This window comes from Malus sylvestris, chromosome 13, assembly GCF_916048215.2.
Source record: "Malus sylvestris chromosome 13, drMalSylv7.2, whole genome shotgun sequence".
In the NCBI taxonomy this organism is placed as follows: domain Eukaryota; kingdom Viridiplantae; phylum Streptophyta; class Magnoliopsida; order Rosales; family Rosaceae; genus Malus; species Malus sylvestris.
In genome coordinates this window covers 14,328,165-14,347,193 of record NC_062272.1, presented here as the reverse complement: position 1 = coordinate 14,347,193, position 19,029 = coordinate 14,328,165, and the positions used below count along the sequence as shown (strand labels likewise).

Below are 19,029 nucleotides of genomic sequence, written 5' to 3'. Positions count from 1 at the left end.
TGCATCTAAGTCCACAAAAATGGTGTGTGAAAATCATTTTCCTATCGTTATCAGTGAAAATCACTTTGATTCAGTTTATGCCAAGGGCTTGTTTGGTGGCGAGGACTCGATAGTCATCGAATTGTTGGATAACTTTCAATGCTCATGGAATGGTGAAGGAAAAAACGAAAAAAATCTGTCGAATTTATGGTAGAGAACATGAATTACTTAATAGCAAAACACATCCCTTCCAATCATGTTCAAATTTTCAGTCACCAAACGAGCCATAAATCGATTCTTAATTTTCAGCAGTCTGAAATTCTTGGAGTCGGGACGCTTAGAAAACCTCACCTGTATCTAAATTTCTTCAACTTTGATCTCGTCAAGCAAAACATACGCGATGAATCCTCAAATAAAACAATCAACATGTGAATATATATATATATAGTGTCAAAGCTGACGAAATCGAATGACGTAACTTCGTAAATTCTACATATTCAATCACACGAGAGGGGTGACAGGGTACAAAAAGTGATCATAGTAAAGATGCTGCCATTTTTCATCATCTGTAAAAACGACAACTCCAATCTGGACCAAGAAAAAATGCACACATGCTACAGCCAGCTATCATCCGAGGTTTACAAACTACATCACCAACAGACAACACGAGATATTACAAACAAACAAAAAACCAACTAAACACTAATCCTTCTTTTCAAAGAATTAGCAGGGTCTTGTTCAGTGCAGTACAAAATATGCAACGTAGAAAGCTCTCGTTTTTATTTTATTCTTCTAATTGCTTATTTTCCAAATCAATACAACCTTGCCTTAACCCGCCTTCCATTCCCATCAGTGCTGTCTAATAAGTTCCCTTTCCCGTACCCAGAAGTAAAAAAAGAATGATCACCACTACTTGCAACGTAACGCAGTAGCTCAGTGATGACTGAAGGGCAGCTTTCCCTCAAGTAGTTAAATCCATCAGTTTCAATCACAGCTGAAAACAATTTACCAGCTTTCTTGTCAATATAAAGTTATTCAGCAGACAGCAACACAGACATTCAATCCGCATTATTAGGGTAAATGAAAAGAAAAATATATGCCCGAGAAGCTCTCATTTTCCAACCAACAAGTGAAGCCTCTTTAATTCAAAACCAAACCCAAACCACCACAAAATGGAAGTCCCCTCCCCAATATGCATGAGAAGTTCACTCATATTTGAACGAAAAAGAAGATATTGAAGAATCGAGGAACACTGGGAGACCAACAATGGACGATTTTTCTATTTTAAAAAATAGCTGTCTAGAAATATTAACAGTCAGAACAAATCAGTTAAAGAAAAAAGTTTACCTCTTAAATTTTCAGGCACTGCAATAAATTTGAGGCATACAGCTCTAAGTTGTTCACATTGGTGTTGCTCTGCCAAGGCTAACGTTGTTGCAACATTATTTATGGCAACATTTTCGCAAAGTTTAGCCTCACACATCAGTTTGAGCCTCTCGAGGGCATAGCGATCAGCCGCTGCCAGAAGATGTTGGGCCATTACTGTAGACGCCCAGCTTGAATTTAGCAGGCCCACAAGCTCTTGCATGTCTGGTAGAGAATCCCAGTAGATGAAGTGAAGTAATACCTGCAGAAATCCAAAACAAGAAATCAATCAAACTCATATGTTCCCTTTACTAGAATAGCAGATATCAATCAAACTGTTAGCAACTGTCTTCTGTGCATAAAAGATGTATTGAAGAGGGAACAGGGCATTGTCAATGCTAGTGCTAAATATGCAGTAAAATAACAAAGACAGAAGTAACACAATGAAATACTTGGTAGATACGTTTCCATTAAATATTTGAATTAAGTTAATACATATGTTTCATAGCTGAACAATGCCATAATGCAAAAACAAAACACCTAGCTCCATCAGATACACACTTGAAGGTTGCATTACTATGAACTTCCTATCCTTCAGCAAATAAAAACTCACATTTTAGAACAAAAAAGAGCTGCAATATAGGTACCATGTATAATCAGCCACAATGAAACTAATTCTCTTTTACACATTGAAGTCTGCAGTCAAAATAAGCTAAGAAACAAAAATGACATCTCCTTTATCATCTGTTACTATATGATTTAAGATTGTAATTTGAATTGAAGAAGAGAGTATTTATCCCTAAGCACACCCACCAATCCATATAAACAACAAAATAAAGTCATAAAAAAGGCATGAACAGCTTTACTAAATAGGTGATAAAGACAGAAAAAATTCTTGTGTATGATCTCCTAGTTCGTGCTTCCTGTAGAAATGTCCTGCTTCATACCATAACATGAACACTTTCTTTGGGACAATCAAACTTCTGCTAAAGTTTGAAACTGACTTCTCAGCCATATGCGTCAAAAACGAAAATCAAAGCATATTGCCCATTCATTTTAACAGTTATACACCTCTTAACGCTTTTGCTGGGGGGAACAAAACATGCGGCGGAGGAGAAGCCTTCATACAGAGAGAGCGAGAGTACCTTAAATGCGGGAGCTTCAATGTCTTCAACTATTATGAAATCAGTGTTTTTATCTTTTAATGGACCAAAAAGTTGTGCCTTGAACACAGGTGAGCGTGCTGCGAGCACCACTTTGTGGGCAGCAAATACTTCTTCGTCAACTTTGAAACTTACATCAGTCAACTTCCCACTTTCTAAAAGCTTACCAAAATGCTGGCCGATATTAGAAGGTGGTTCTGCTATATTGTATGTTTTAGGTCCTTCTGTATTCGTCTTAACAACACCAACACGACATTTTATTATAAGGCAATCATCTTTAAGGTAGTCCGATCCCTCTAAAAGACTTCTTTTGTAGAAGCGTTTATAACCCCTGCAACATCCAAAAGTTGAACCTACTCAGTTATGTTTTTCACCCGCAACATTACAGGCAACAATTTATGTTGTATACACTATATTTATTTGCGGAAATCCAGGCCCAAACAATTACGGTGTTTTGCAATGCTCACTAACAATGCTAATGACAGCTTTGCCAAAACATGAAGTACATAATACACTCTGTAAACAATGGCCAAAACTTGAAGTAGTTATCCAGTTGTCAGACTAGACCATATAAGAGAAGATAATACTGTTTGGTCTTTTACTTTCTTTACATTTAAACAAATTTTATGAGGTATTTTATCTCCGAATTGCATTCAAGGAGCTTTAAGTTTGTGGCGGAAGTCGAACTAAAATGGTTAAACTTCAAACCTACAACATCATTCGTTTAACTAATTCAAGGAAATTTTTCGCACTTTTAAACACACAATATGCAATCAGAGTCCAATAGACATATATACATACAACTTAAACAAAAGTATACATCGAAAGAGTAATTCACAATGCATACCACATGCTTCCGCGGTATTTAAGCGTATAAGGACCGCCATCGAGCATCCTCAGAAAATGGCTATGCACCTTGTGCCGTTGCCTCTCGCTCTGATCCAAAAGCGTCAATTCGAACAACGCCCTGACGTCCGTGCCCTCGCTGGCCAGAGCTATGAACACCGACACATACCCGGCGTTGTCCTCGATACTCTTGCCATCCGGGTAGAAATATATAGCCCACGTGTACCCACCCACCACAAACGAATCGGAGGCGACGTACTTACCGATTCCCATACCCTTGGCAAGGGAGTACCCACTGATCTTAAACTCGTGGCACCCATTTACGGTCTCCGTGCACGACGTCGAGCACGTAACCGGCGGAGCCAGCGGCGGTGGGGACGAGCTGTGTTTTAGAGTTTCATTGCGGACCCCGATTCTGTCCATTAACAATTACTGGCCGGTGGCGCGAAAAGGATCGATTTTGATGTTCTGGGGTTTCTCAGGGAGGGAAATTGTTAAAGGGGTTGGATTGTATTTGGAATTAGGGTTTTGATTGAACAGGGTTGGGGTGTAAAATTGGGGGGTTTTGGGGTTGGAGTTGGTGGTCCAAAATTGAGGATCGGAAGGGTTGGAGCGAGAGAACAGAATTGGCGGGCGGCGGCGGCGGCGGCGATGTGGGTTTGTGGTGGGTTGGCGGTGAATGGTGATGACGGTGGTGAGATTAATATTTTGATTCCGGTCGAGTGGGGGTAATGGTTTTTATATGGTTGGAATGAGGTTCGAGTTCTTACTTTTAGGAAACAAGACGACAAACATATAACAATCAGAATAACATTGATTAAGCAATTAAATATGTGAATAAAATAAGCAACTAAAGATATAACAATCAGAATAACATTAACACTCATTTTCTCATGTGGGAAATACTTTTTAATTTGAGAATTCCTAATGAGACTCTCTCATAGCGGGACTCACTATAAACTATATGTTACTTCACGGTTTAATTTTCATTTATGTGACCACATTATAAAATATTGTGTTAAAATTCAAAGTTTCAATTTTGAGAAAGTATCCCTAGCATTTCTATTGGGTTTTTACATTAACATCCCACAAAATGTTGAATGCACCTCATATTAAAATTTAATATTAAATGACTTATTTACTCTACTATGTAATGACAATTTTGACCTTATTAGGTTTAAAAAAAAATAAAGATTTATAAATACATCACAAATCACTTTTAGCGTATTATTTATATTCTAAACTATCAAACATGTTGATTAAGAAAATTTGTTTTTTATGAATGGAACATGAAATCGATGTTTCAAGAGCTTCACATGAGGTAAGACTTCATAGTTTCATTGTTTTAGTGATTTCGATGACACCGATAATTATTTAATCTTGCGTTTGCTGCATTATTTAAACTTCTATATTCATTTCATCTTTTAGTGTTCATATGGTTAGATTCAATCCCTGAAAATTAAAAATGAGTGTTATAAGATTTGAGAAATGTGGGGGTGTATGTATAAAATATAAGATGTATATTAAAAATGTGGAGTGTGAGGGTATTATGGGAAAGTAAGTGGGGTGTATTAAGATAGTCTTTAAGTGAAAAAGCAAATGTGGGGTGTATTAAGTTTGTGAGGTTTATTCAACAATTTGTGGGGTGTTAATATAATTAGCCTTTCTATTTTAATTTTTGAAAGAAGAATGTGGATGTACTTTTAAAATGAATGAAAGCGTTTTTGGTGAAAATATTTTTGGAAACAATTCTTAGTAAATATGTTAGTAAAACTTGAAATAACACTTAAAGTGATACTTGGAAGAATCACAAAACTAGTTTTTTTTTTTTTAAAAAACACTTAAAATGCTTTTGGAATAAAAAAACATTTTCTCTAAAAACGCTTTCAGTTATTTTAAAAACACATGCAAACAAACCCGTAATTTAGTCGTGTATGTTGAATTTGGAATTGAAAGTTTGTAACTGATGTAGAAACAAATTTGGAAAGAAATTTTAAGGCCAAATCTCACGTTTGGTCCCTGTAATAGTTTAGTTCAAGTTCCTTTTTGGTCAATCCTTGTAATTTGGTTAATGATGCAATTCAAGGACATTTAACATTTTCCATCCATTTGTAAATTTGTAAACAAAATTTGCAAATAAAATGATTTGTTATCAATAGGAATGAGCACGTTTATCAATGCTTAAGTAATAATTCAATCATCAACTTTCATATCATTTAGTTTACAAAATTTTATCTATAAGATTAATCTCTCTAGCATTATTCTATGCAATTGCACAACATCCACATCAACCCAGCAAAAACTCTAAACAAAGCCACAATTCTTTTCTGATTATCTTGCCAGTAGCTAAACAAAGCTATATATATATATTGAGAACACAAAGTAGGCAAGGGAAACATGGAAATACTACTTGTATGGTCTGATATAAAGCATCCATGGGAGCAAATTCTTCCTTGAACAAATACCAATAATTAGAAAACAAATTAAGTCACAAAGGGGACCAATATTCCCCCGGGATTGAATTGACGAAAACATACACACACAAAGAAAAGAGACAAACGGAGTTAGACCAACATCGGGGTGGTATTATCCAAAGGGTCTTTGATGCTTAAGTCAGAAAAACTGTAGGAAGCAATAAGGGCATGGTGAAAGTTCTTGATTACCAGACTAAAGTGGCTACCTTGGCTATTTAAAGAGAATTGAGGAGTTAACCTTAGCGTCTAGATTCTTTGAACCCGTTAGCAGAGTGTTACCTAGTATGCAAACCGATTGAGGAATATTCCTGAGATTTCGAGAATATGCTTCAAATAGTCTTGCTTTGCTAAGATACGGATAGGCAAACCCATTGCATATGAGGGTAATCTATGTATGTCACATGGCGATCGAGTTGGACAGTTGACGATGAATTGGGCATGGAGGCCTTGATTGTGGGCTTTTAAGGCCTTCGTAGAGAATGTGGCCTATTAAGTTTGACTAATAGTTTGTGTATGCTGTTAAGGACAGAATAATCATATTTGATAAGTTGTACACATGACGTATTCATGTTAGTCCGAATATTTTATGTCCCAACAATAGCCTTATAGAATAAAGCATTCTGATCTCTTCCTTATTGTTTTCCAATTTATTAAACACGCCAAAAGGAGATGAAGGCGTCCTAATTTTTCTTGCAATGACTAGAATGCCCATGTAGTGGCACATTTCATTAAAATATCTTTGAATTGCATCGTTTACTAAACTATATAAGGATTTACATTGAGACAATTAAAAACACGGGAGCCAAAAGTGAACAACAACTAAACTACAGGAACCAGAAATGAGATTTAGCCAATTTTTTATTTCAAACAACAAATTTCTCATTTAATGCATATTTAGTTGAATTAATTTGATATTAGCCTCCCTCTTATCAGACGCAATATAACAAATTAGTAACTATATATATATGGGGCAGTTTGTAGTCTTGTCAGCATCCCAATATGTTCCATTGGAACTCAAAGGAAGCCTCAGATTGTAGATGACCTCACCCCGATGAACAGTATACCTATCCTGGAAAGCAATGACCACGTCGATACTATAAAGCTCAGCTGCTGCAGGGCGGGTCACAGATTGAAATTGCTCGAACAACATATCGTGCCCTTGAACGACTACATTCTGAAAAATGGTTGTGTTCTTGGGTGTCGACGACATCGACCGATCCATCAAAGTCACCTGCCCAATTCTCTTGTCTTGATAGTATGCACTGACTTTGACGTCAATCAACTCGAGGAAGAGTTTCTTCTTGGGGTTTGTGAGGGTGATGTTGAGGGCGAGGTTGTAGGAGAGAGTACGGTTGCTTCCGGTGTAATTGAACTGGGTGAGATGAGCGCCGTTGATGGTGAAGTCGGGGCATTTGTACCCCGAACTACTTATTTCGGACGACGACACCCTGAGCCCAATGAGAAGAGCAAAAGCTATGAGAAAAAGAGCAAGCATCAAGACCCAAAAGATTTTATCGCACGCTGATAACAGAGAGCTTTTAGTTGCAGAAATGGGTAAGGAATCGGGATTCTCGCAGTCGTCTGAACTTTTACCTGTAGATATGGGAGTATAAGTTGCAGACATGGCTACTCCCATGGCTAAGATATATGAAAGAGAGAATAAAGAGGGTACTGTTGCGAAAACTGGACTGAATAATGAGAAACGAGGCTGGGCGTTAATATACACACACACACGACTTACAAAGACATTTCTAATGCGTGTAGTAGGACTAGGTCTTACAAAGACAATTCTCATACGTGGACTTTGTAGTGGGTGGTTTACGTGTGGCTTCCCTTTTTTGACCAATTCTTTAACAAGAAAATATAAATCAGTTTTTTATATTAAAAACCTAAAAAACATGATTTAACATAAAAACTAATTTCGTACACGTGTAAGCATATGGGAGAGACTATCAAATTATCATAGAGACAGGTCAAAGGCCCACTTTCAACAACACCGATATTGTCACTAATTTATTAATTACCACCTGCACAATCTATGGTGGAGGCAGAATTTTATAACAATGGGGTCGTAGTAAATAAATGGAAAAATTTTATAGGACGGCAATAAGGCTAGCAATGCTTTATGGCACAGAATGTTGGACAGTGAAGCATCAACACGTACATAAAATTGGTGTAGCAGAGATGAGAATGCTTCATTGGATGTGTGAGCACACAAGAAATGATAAGATTAGGAATGAGGATATCCGAGATAAAGTAGGAGTAGTCGAAATTGAAGGAAAGATGAGAGAAAATCGATTACGATGGTTTGGACATGTGAAACGAATGCCTACTAATGCTCCGGTTAGAAGATGCGATTACGGAACAGATGTTCAGGGCCAAAGGGGTAGAGGAAGACCTAGGAAGACTTTAAAAGAAACTCTAAGAACCAGGAAGACTTTAAAAGAAACTCTAAGAAAAGACTTAAGAGTATTTGGATCTAACGGAAGACGTGACACATAACCGAGTGGAATGGCATTCTAGGATTCATCTAGCTGACCCCACTTAGTGGGAAAAGACTTTGTTGTTGTTGAGGTCATAGTAAATAAGCGTCTAGAAGTTGATCATACTTTCATTTATATTGTGCATGATTTGTTATCGTACTTCCAAAAGGTCGTATTATACACCAAGATTATGAGTTAAACACACGACAAACAAGAATACAGGAGATCTTTTGTCAAAAGTGGAAAATGAATTTCACAATCCTTAATGAAAGTATAGCAAGTTGTACACTCGTACTTAGTGTATTCAAAATTAGATTAACACTAGGCTCAATAAATCATAAAAGATTAACTTAGGTATTGTGTTTAATTGAGATTTTATTTTGAGCTCGAGAAGGAAAAAGATAGAGGAATCAAGGGAAAAATAGTTGTGGGTGAAGGCCGATAGAAAAAAAAAGAAAAAGAAAAAAGAAAACTAAAACTCAAGTGCATCCAATGCACTCACTGTAGTTTTGCAATTTTTTTTTTCAGATGTAAGATTTTATCACAAAAAGTTTATGTATTAGTTGGAGTGGAGTTATGATATTTAGTCTCTTCTTTTTTACTGTCTCTGCCCAATGTGGGATATCATCAAAGACTAGTTATTATCGTTATTATTTTAGTAGAGCTATAACATTAGTCGGTTAAATAGTTATTTATGTCACGCCCCGACCCCGACATATGTCGAGAATCGACACGTGATAAGAGGAAGTAACGTTCGTTGAATATGTCATAAGTTACGGAATGAAATACGACTCTAACAAATAACCCAAAATAATTATGAGGGTGGCTAGGTCATCCACAAGATATTTACAAATATGTACACTTCAAAAAGAAACATAACCCTCGCTAGACTTGGAACAAGTCCGAGGTGCTCAAAAGAAAGTCCAAAAAAATAAAGTACAAGAGAGGATAAAGGGTAACCTAACGCTCCAAGTTTATGATAACTGCGCTGCTACCCCCACCTACGGACTTCTCAGAATCTACTCAGACCTGTCACCTGTATGATCAGTGCCTACACCATCGGAATGGTGCACCGGACAAACAACAACCCGGATAAGCTGCAAAGCTCGTGTGAGTGACAATAATGCAAAGTATGTGATAATAATAATAAAACCAACCATTAGTCACAGTTTATAAACCTCGAATATAATTCATTCGTAAGAATCAATATCAAGTCTCTGAACTCTCCGAATGAGTCACCCCGACATCCAACAACTTTTCTAAATCAAAACACAACGTTCTCAAAACTATAGTTCACAAAAACACTAAAAACTAAGGCTAGAGTGATGCAGTTCATCCGAAGCCTACATAAGTAACCAAACAGGAAGTGGCCTCCTATCATTAATTAACTAAGCAGAGCCGCCCCTGCAATAACCAAGAAGGCAGTGACCCCTTATCGCGGATTAACCAAGCAAAGTCACTCATACGCATCTGTTAGGCAGTGATCACCTATCGCAGATTACCAAGCATGATCATCCCTAAGTGTGTGTATGGCCATACCAAAGATATAAGGATTGCCTATCACGAATTAACCAAGTACGATCCATAAATAGTATGGTCCCCTATCGCGGATTAACCAAGCAGGACCATCCATGTACCACTGCTACATGGTGCAGACTCAGTGTCACCTAACCCCATGACACCAGGGTAACGGTCATCTATTAGCCCTCACATTTATCAAACAATCAAATACATATTTTAAAACACAATTCATAAACAATTCAAATATCCAAGTCACATAACATTTCATAAAGTAGATCGATGGCACACTTTATATAAACAATTATTTAGCATAAAACATATTTTAGAAATCCATGCTATATCCACAAAGTATCCTAGCACGGGAGTTTTCAGGGTAATAACTATATCACATATATTAAAGTAACTCAACTAGGGTCCGCGCTAACGCACCCTAGCAAGAGAATCAAGGCGTCGCGCTCTATGGCAGCCTAAAACAAAGTATAAGCCCACATTTAGAATTCCTTCAATAATTCATATAACCACAGCTTCAATAGGTTCCTCACAATAAAATTTTAAGAGAAGTTGAATTGTTGTTCAAAGGTAGGGGCTGGGCGCCCTGACTCGCAGGAAATTCATTTTTTTCCAAAAATTCCCAAATTTTACAGGAATGAAGATCTTAATGAGTAGAGTAAGTTTTATACATGTGGCCAAGTCCAATTTGACCGGGAAAAGCTCCAATTTCTCTTAAACCTGTCGAAAACCCTAGAATGAGTGAGCTTCGATTCTCCTTCCTCAGTGCTCTGACACCCCTACAACTAGTTGGGTCTTGTTCCTGGGTCCAAGGGGAGTTGATTAAGGGTGGTAGTGGGTGGTGAGACTCACGAGAACGGCAGAATCGCTGTCAAAACTCCACGGTTCACCCACATGGTTTTACACGGTTTTGGACTTAAAAATCCTCAAATCTGATACGATCCAATTCTTAATTCCACTAATCAACCTGCAAGTAACACCGAGGATAGAGAGGGAGGGGGAATGAAGAGAGAGAGAGAGAGAGAGAGAGAGAGTAGAGCTCTTGAATTGTTGTTTGTTTATATTTCTTTTGTGTAAATTTTGATCTACTACAATTAAGGGAGTTTAGCTACTTTTATAGACTTCTACACTTTTAGTACCAGCTGGCATTTCTAATAGACTTCACTAATTAACAGGAATAAGCTTAAGAAATCCAATATTAAACCCCTAATAGTGATTAAGCCAATCACTAAATCCTAAGTTCATAACATTGCCGTTCCCTTGAAAAACAACATTGTCCTCAAGGTTAAGATTAGCACTTGGAATCTGGAATTGTTTGCAGTGAAATTCAACTAAGGAGTCTTGCAAACGAAGTGTGAATTTGTAGTTCTTGGAATGAAGGTGAGAAATCAGTTGAGCCAATACTACTTGTAGGGATGGTTTCTGAACTAGACCTTCCTCTGTGCTTAGTAACAAGGTGGTTGAAGGCTCAACAGTGGGAGCTAAGGAAGAAGCATAAGACCACCAATTATGAAGCATAAGAACTTACAGCGCCACACTTGTGAAATGACATGTTTTCAATTCAACTGCAACCATTGCCCTGCTGGTCAACATTAAAACATTTCAATGGTAGTTCCCTTCGAAAAAATAGATTCTCAAAAGCACCCATTCACTTGCCTTCCTTGTACTGAAAATAGAGTATCAGCTTGACAACTTTAGCCAATGCATCACCCACAAACTAGTCAATTCCACCTTGTAGTGCATGTTGAAAATGCTAATCAAAAGCAATTTCTTTTGCAGAGAACTTCATAACAAAATGAAGCCTTGATTGCATGTAATTCACCCTACTGTTTTGTTTCTGATTCACCCCATTCGCAAACTCTCAATCACCAATGCTTGACTCTCTATGGCACTAGCAACAGTACCATGCTTCAGGATCAGCTGTTCCAGACAGAAAATTGTGGGTTTGGGAGAAGCATGCTGGTGAAGTTGCACGAATATAACCCACTGGATAGGGATGGTCTGAACTTGTGAACATGATTCGCACCTATGTTTTTTATTCGCATCATGAAGGACATCGGACAGAACTTCCCATGTAACCTTGACTCTCTTGGAGTGAGGTTCAGTCCCAATAAGTAATGTTGAGTATGTAGAAGTGAAGGCTGAAAGATACCCACTAGTACACAAAATAAATTTTGGTTGCCTCACACAACTTGAATGCACTGAGGATGTCTTAAGATTAGTCGAGGAAATATAGCTCTTGACAGCAGTACATGTTGGTGTACCAAAATTGATCCAATGCTGTATTGTTATCTTTATGGCAATATAAGAAATCCCAGTAATGATATTGGCTTCACTCTTTGCATAAAGATCCAGCTGTGCATTCGTAACATGTGAATTCCCTATGAATCCCACCATCAACAGATACTCATGGATCCTTCTATCATCAATGGACGTTGACATTCCTTGTAATTTGGTACAACGAAGAGCCCCACCACCTCTCCGCACAATCTCAGCAACCACAGCTTCATTTTCAAATGAATTTGTAGAGTAGGTAAAGTACACCATTTTTCCATGGTCTAATGCACCTGACTGCTCGCACGCAAATCTCACACACACAACCATTGCCTAGTCCAAGTCCCAAGGTCGAGGGACAAGGTCTTGACAACTAACTGAAAATGACATTCCCTCATTTGAGAAAATTTCTGCAAGCTGTACATAACCAAGATCAAATATATTTCCTGCAAATATTCCTCTAATCAAATTCTCTACCCACTTGACTTCATCTTCAATAGAATCACTAAGGTCCACTACATTCTCAGACAGGAATATGGCATTGGCATTCTCTTCGTCCACATGTCCCAATCGGTTTAAAGCCTTAATTCTTGACAAAGTTGAGATCACATCCCCAAGAGCTGAAAGAGGTTTCTTGATGTGTTGAGCTTCCTTAAGGCTTTCCCCGTGAACTGTAGTTTTTGCTAGACTCTCATTGCCACCCAAATTCACAAGACAAAGCTTGCTCATCATGGACCCTTCATCGAACTTAAGCTTAAGTTCATCAGACTGTGTAACCATCACAGGAATTGCAGAAACCATATTGTTCAATTTGGAAATCACATCAAATTTATGCACGTTAGAAAAGAGTTGAGAATAGTCTTCCTCCCTCAACTTGACTTGACTTTCTATATTGTTAGCAAGAGATATACAATATTCACAAGGTAGAAACTGGTCAAGAGATTGAAATCTGCCCTCACATATCGATCGTAAAGAAACTATCAAACTCAATGGGGAATCTCCTTTTATTTTCTTGAGAGATACAATATCAATGTCCTGATTGCAGTCTGTGTTGGCCAAAATATGCAGCAACTTGTGCAGTAGCCATTGCATCACTGGTAGATTTTGCAGCTGCTTTAGCAGTTGATGCTGAGTCTACAAACTGCATATGTCATCTTTCACACCATATCATATGATTCACATCACAGCTAGGACGTACATCATAGCTGCATATACAAAATATTTACCATACTTTTCCTAAAAAATATGCCTTATTGCGATCAGTTCAGAAACCTCATAACACCTGGAAAAGGCAAAGATTAAGCTAGTAATTCCCTCTTTGAGCTTAGGCGTACATTCCCTTTGCTTTGTGATGATAGAAAGTCTAAATACTACTAATTCACAGAAGAGCTCAATGAACTCATTGGCAGACAAAATTTTATGTTCTCTGAACACATGTTTAACCTCGATTCGAGCAGTGGCATCTTGACCAGATTGTAGGAGCAAGGCAATGCCACACCTCATTGGCTTCACCACCGCCTGCCTCTTGTTACTCAGCAGTTTTATTTGAGCCACTGCCATCTTCAATTGCATTTTGCCAAATTTAGAGCCTCTACCCTTATCGCGAATGCCATTGCAGTAACACATGTCACAATTGAGAACAGCATAGCAACTTGAGTATGGAATTTCATCAAACAATTTCCATGCACCAAAATCCTTCCTCACAAATTTACCCACAACATACCAACTAACCCATCCAAATTTATCTTTCAGGTATGCACTATAGTTATCAATCAAAAGGGAAGGGAATTTAGCTCCGAATTTTCTAAAATGATACTCAATTTAAGAACTACATCATGTCAGTTTTTGTATTAACGGAGAACGAGTGTTTATGGAGTAGCTGTGAAGCAGAGGTCATTGTCTTCGATTCCGGAAGCAAGACTGTAGATGCAGTGGAGTTGTTCGAGTGTGGCTTGACGGTCGAATTTGCCAATGTTCACAACATTGATGAAGATGAGAGCAATAACGAAATGGAATGGTCGTGGATTGTCAACATAATTTGCAGTGGGTTGCTGTCTCCATTTTGAGGTTTTTGGTGACCGACCTCGATCGATTCAGCTTCCTTGGAACACGTCGAAGCTGGATCAAAATCTCCCCTATCGCTGATAGCGATCATAGGGGTTAGAGTGGAGTCTCCCTCAACGTTGAGAGCCAACTCATGGGCATAACGGATCTTAGCAAGAAAGGGTGCGAATAGAGCATTCACGGTCCCACGAATCAAATCCTCGTTTGTAGCAACCATGGCAGAAAACGTAGGTGGGTGGGTGTGCACAGAAGGGAAGCCAGGATTCGAGAAAGATGATACCATTGATACAATCCAATTCTCAATTCCCCTAATCAACCTACAAGTAACATAAAGGATGGAGATGAAGGGGGAATGAAGAAAGAGAGCAGAGCTCTTGAATTATTTTTTGTTTATATTTCTTTTGTATAAATTCTGATCTGCTACAATTAAGGGAGCTCAGCTCCTTTTATAGACTTCTACACCTTTAGTGCCAGCGGGCATTTCTAATACACTTCACTAATTAACAAGAATAAGCCTAAGAAATCCAATATTAAACCCTTAATAGTGATTAAGCCAATCACTAAATCCTAAGTTCATAACAAAATCTAGGCAAATAAGGTAGATGAGGGATTGTGGAAGAGGTTGCAGGTGCTGGATGGGTGAACATCACCTGAAAAAATGGTGGAAGTGGCTGGAAATCGCTCGGTCAGAAACGGGTTGCTGCACGGGGATGGTAGACGAGAAAATGGGGGTCTCTCTCTCTTCTCCTGATTAGTTGCTGCCTTCCTTTCTAATTTCTAATTAGTCCATTCTCCTTCTAGTTGATTGGTCCCTTCTCCTTCTAGTTGATTGGTCCACTAAACCCATTAACTGATTGGGCCGAAACCAAGCCCTTGATTAGTTCTCACTAGAAAATAAGCCCGCGCGTTGGGCGGGAACCATTGTTTTAGCCATAACTGCATGAATAATACACATTTAACCTGAATAAATTCAACACAATCATAAATGAACAGAGGGACACATGAGAATGAGATCGATAAGTTAAGCAGCTTGGCTTTATATGCATTCAACTGAACTAACATGTAAAGACATTGCACAATTAGTAGGAAGAAACTGAAGAAACAAAAACAACATGCAGTTCACACACATTGTGTAGTTTAGATGGCAAAATATGTGCCCTACATGGTAGACACCTATTTCAGCACTTAATAAAAAAAACATAGAAAGTGTTTCCGTATGAACATTTGTACTTGTTCAAGTAGCTAATTTTCCAAGCACAAATGTTCAAAGGCAAAAATATGCAGAAGCCATGTTTCCGTATGAAACATAAGAAACAGAAGAAACAGAAGTAACATACAGTTCACACATATTTTGCCCCTGCAGTTAAGACGGCAAAATATATGTCCTACAGGCTAGGCAACTGTTTTAGCAATTACCAAAAAACAGAAAAAGTGTTACGTTCTTGTTCGAGCAACTAAGTTGTCAAGCACAAATGTTCAAACCTAAAAAGGCAGTAAGAACGGAATCACACCCTCAAATGCACCAATGCAGATAACACGCACTAATGCCCCTTCATACAAACTGCAAGCCAAGATGCGCAAAAAAACATTTGCATATTCCTTGAAGGAAAATTTCTAGGCCTTTGTTATATTATGTATTAAGGAGAACCAAACTGTATCCCCCAACACTAAATTTGTTGGACTCACAATCCCCTTGCAAGGGTTGTAAAACTCAAAAGCTTATTGTCCAAAACCAAAACAATTTGTACCATTTACATGCATGTAACATATGCCTTACACTGGAAAAACATCTAAAATCAAATAGAAATTTGTAAATCATGTAAAGATTTTGTTTTACATTTTTATAATCAAGTAGCAAGTAAAATTACAAACTTTCAGCAACATGAGAGCATAAATTAAGATGTTGAGATATCCCGAAACATACAACATACTATATGGACCGTCTTTCCTTGACTTTCTCAATTTCTCTCACTACAACCTCATTCATCATTCAATGAATTCAGATTTCAGATATAGCTAGACAGACGACGCCTTATTGACTCTAATCCTCACTAACCAACTAAGCTTAAATGCTACTATTTTGCTCAAAATTAAATAAATTGTACCCCTCTCCCCCATTTTCCACGCAATTCACCACCTAAACAATGCAACAAAAAACCAAAAGAAAAGATAAAAGATTGTTACCTATGGTTAAATTTATTTACAATGAAAGATGTTTTGGCTTTTTTAAAAGAATTTTTACATGAAAAGTATAAAATGAGTGAATCAAGCTCTTGGAGCTCTTTGAACCACTTTATGACACTAATTGGTACAATTGAAAATGAAGAGTAATCAAACTTCATGAGCCCAATTGAAACAAATTAAAGACCAGATTGAAAATGCATTAAAGCTGAGAATATGCTTTATAAAGGCACACCTCAACAATCTCAAGAATTTTGTTCCAAGTATAGTCTATCTTTCATTTTCAAAATGAAACATCTTCATGTACCAAGTAAATGATAACATAAAGTATCATTTTCAATCGACATAATTTTGTAATCGAACCCACATATATATATATATATATATATATATATATATATATATATAACTACACTTTTGGATTTGGTGGAGGCAGCAACCATACCCTGAATATATATAACTACTCTTCGCATGCCACATAGCTGCAATTTCAAATTATATTATTAACTCTCAAACTAATTATATGAAAATGCTTAATCATGTTTTAATTGACATAATCTACTTACTTGTTACATTCAAGGTGGTTATCGTTGCTCCAGCCAGCAAGATTAACCACCTTGGTTATGCTGGTGCAGGCATATACCATATGGGGTCTGCCTCTCCAAGCCCTGCCCAAATATGTGTCACTGCCTACCCCATTAATTATATTTTACATTGTTAGTCACCAAGAACCAAAAGTTCAAAACCATGACTTGTAGACAAACAAAAAGATTAACTACACATATCTTAGTTAATCTACCCAAACTATGTTTTGAGAGGGGGGAAGAGGAACAATAATGTGAAATTTACAGTTTATATGGTGAGACTCGCATAATACACTCGATCATTGTCGTTCCTATACATTCCTCATAAATTATATGAAAAATATGGGGAAAAGAAATAACATGCATACACGAAATAAAATTGTATCACAATAGAATTATATTGTGAACAAAATAAGGATAGATTGTGTTTACCTAGTGTTTTTCTACAGGGAAAGAAGTCTGGTTTTGCATTAGTTGGAAATGACCTTTTTTTTTGGCAATTTTTTTATAGGATGTCATCAAATATTTGCACGTTTGTCTCTATGAAATGTAAATTAGATAAGAGTTTGATTAAACATATGAAAAAAATATTGTTTAGTATGGTGTAAACACAAAATTACACGAGTGTATCAGTTATGATAGCAAAAGCTTTACAAATGAGATTGCAATTGAAGGTTAAACCCCTCAGTCGTCATATACGTTCACAAAAAGTAAACTGATTGGTATGTTTAAGCAGTGATGATGATACTTTTGGTCTAGCATAGTTAGCAATATGTGTAGTACATGTATTACCCTAATTTTATCTTAATTATTAATCATTATAAGACTAAAATCTCTCCTAAAGCTTGTAAAGAAGCTTGAGTTTAAATTCATTTTCCTACTTTGAACAAAACTTTACCTAGATACCTCAAATAATCGGAATCATACAAAAACCAAGCATTCTAGTAGCTAGCTAGTACATGAAATCGTGGTTTCACTGATTATATTAAAAATATTAGGAAATTTTTTAGATACGAAAAAACACAAATAAAGTTTGAAAAATCACTTACTGAATGCCCAAGATAGAGATCCTTATTTCCAGTAACCTTTCCAATCTTGGCTAGCCATCTTCCATGTTGATGACGTCTGCTACACATAGAAGAAACAAAACAAAGAGATTTTAGAGATTTTTTTTGGGTATATATATTATATTTTATCTAAATTATTATATAAAATTATGAATAGCTAATAAGACCTTGTAATTCTTATGTACATTGAAACCCCTCTTGAGAATCCATTGCTTTTCTGTAAAGACCGCATTATGTTAGTAATTGATTAGCATTTAAACGTTGTTGTATATATAAATCTACCGAATGCATGATTAGTAGCATGAACTAAAACAATAGTAACCAAGACTACAACTCCTACTCAAAAGGTAAATTCTTTTTCCAAATGAAAACTGTGTTTGGTGGGCTGGAGGAATACAAAAAACTGAAACTTTTTGAAAGCATAGAAATAGAGAGAAGATACAATTAGAAGTAAAGTTTGAAATCTTACAAAGGGGCTTTAAAAGAAGCACAAAATTATTTGTTGATCATTTTGCACTTTGGTGAATGGTATTAGTAGCACTGCTTTTCTGTTTAACAAAAGTACAAATCTTATCAACAAAATTGTGATGCGTCTATTAAAGATTCATTATAGTATTAGTGTAAGTAGTTAATTTGTAAATTTGTTACATATGGGATAATTTATAACGGTAAGAAACAAAGGAATAAATGATATATATAGGTCACATATTAAACATTTGCCAGATTTATAATATGAAAAACTTTTAACAAAGTTCACACACTAAACCTATTTTGTTACTGTATTTATACAATTTGCAATTGTGGATCAAAGTTGGTGAGAGAAATAGATTATAATACCTCTTTAGTTTACGGTTGCAAAAGCCATACGATCTTATATTTGTTGTCCCGTCCTTTGATCCTTTTATAGTAAACAATCAGAAACTTCTATCAATAACTTTTCCAATGCAGGTAGTAAAATAGAAGAATTAGAACTGCCAAATTATATTGTTGTATAATTTTGAATAATATCTATGTGCAAC

The 19,029-nt window shown here is 36.8% G+C and overlaps 2 protein-coding genes and 1 long non-coding RNA gene across 3 annotated transcripts; all 3 read right to left on the bottom strand.

The window, feature by feature from the left end:
* Positions 1-514: 514 nt before the first annotated feature.
* On the bottom strand, positions 515-4,115 carry LOC126596821 (BTB/POZ and MATH domain-containing protein 2-like). Its single transcript, XM_050263477.1, has 4 exons — positions 3,355-4,115; positions 2,490-2,838; positions 1,327-1,606; positions 515-973 (listed from the first exon to the last, which is right to left on the bottom strand). The coding sequence occupies exons 1-4, from the start codon at positions 3,774-3,776 to the stop codon at positions 792-794; spliced, it is 1,233 nt and encodes a 410-aa protein (XP_050119434.1). The 5' UTR covers positions 3,777-4,115; the 3' UTR covers positions 515-791.
* A 2,667-nt stretch (positions 4,116-6,782) lies between these two features.
* Positions 6,783-7,463, bottom strand: LOC126595274 (NDR1/HIN1-like protein 10). The gene has a single exon (XM_050261624.1). It carries the CDS (start codon positions 7,461-7,463, stop codon positions 6,783-6,785), a length of 681 nt encoding a protein of 226 aa, XP_050117581.1.
* Positions 7,464-17,446: 9,983 nt separating this feature from the next.
* On the bottom strand, positions 17,447-18,228 carry LOC126596832 (uncharacterized). The gene is made up of 3 exons (XR_007614036.1): positions 18,178-18,228; positions 17,993-18,068; positions 17,447-17,483 (listed from the first exon to the last, which is right to left on the bottom strand). It is a non-coding gene; the product is annotated as an uncharacterized LOC126596832 (long non-coding RNA).
* Positions 18,229-19,029: the final 801 nt, after the last annotated feature.

Bases quoted from the DNA above. Each gene is read 5' to 3' on its own strand.
- LOC126596821 (XM_050263477.1), bottom strand. From the start codon at position 3,776: ATGGACAGAATCGGGGTCCGCAATGAAACTCTAAAACACAGCTCGTCC. The intron at 2,839-3,354 runs GTATGCATTGTG...TGGATGTTGCAG, and splicing joins AAATACCGCGGAAGCATGTG to GGGTTATAAACGCTTCTACA. The intron at 1,607-2,489 runs GTACTCTCGCTC...GGATTTCTGCAG, and splicing joins TTGAAGCTCCCGCATTTAAG to GTATTACTTCACTTCATCTA.
- LOC126595274 (XM_050261624.1), bottom strand. From the start codon at position 7,463: ATGGGAGTAGCCATGTCTGCAACTTATACTCCCATATCTACAGGTAAA.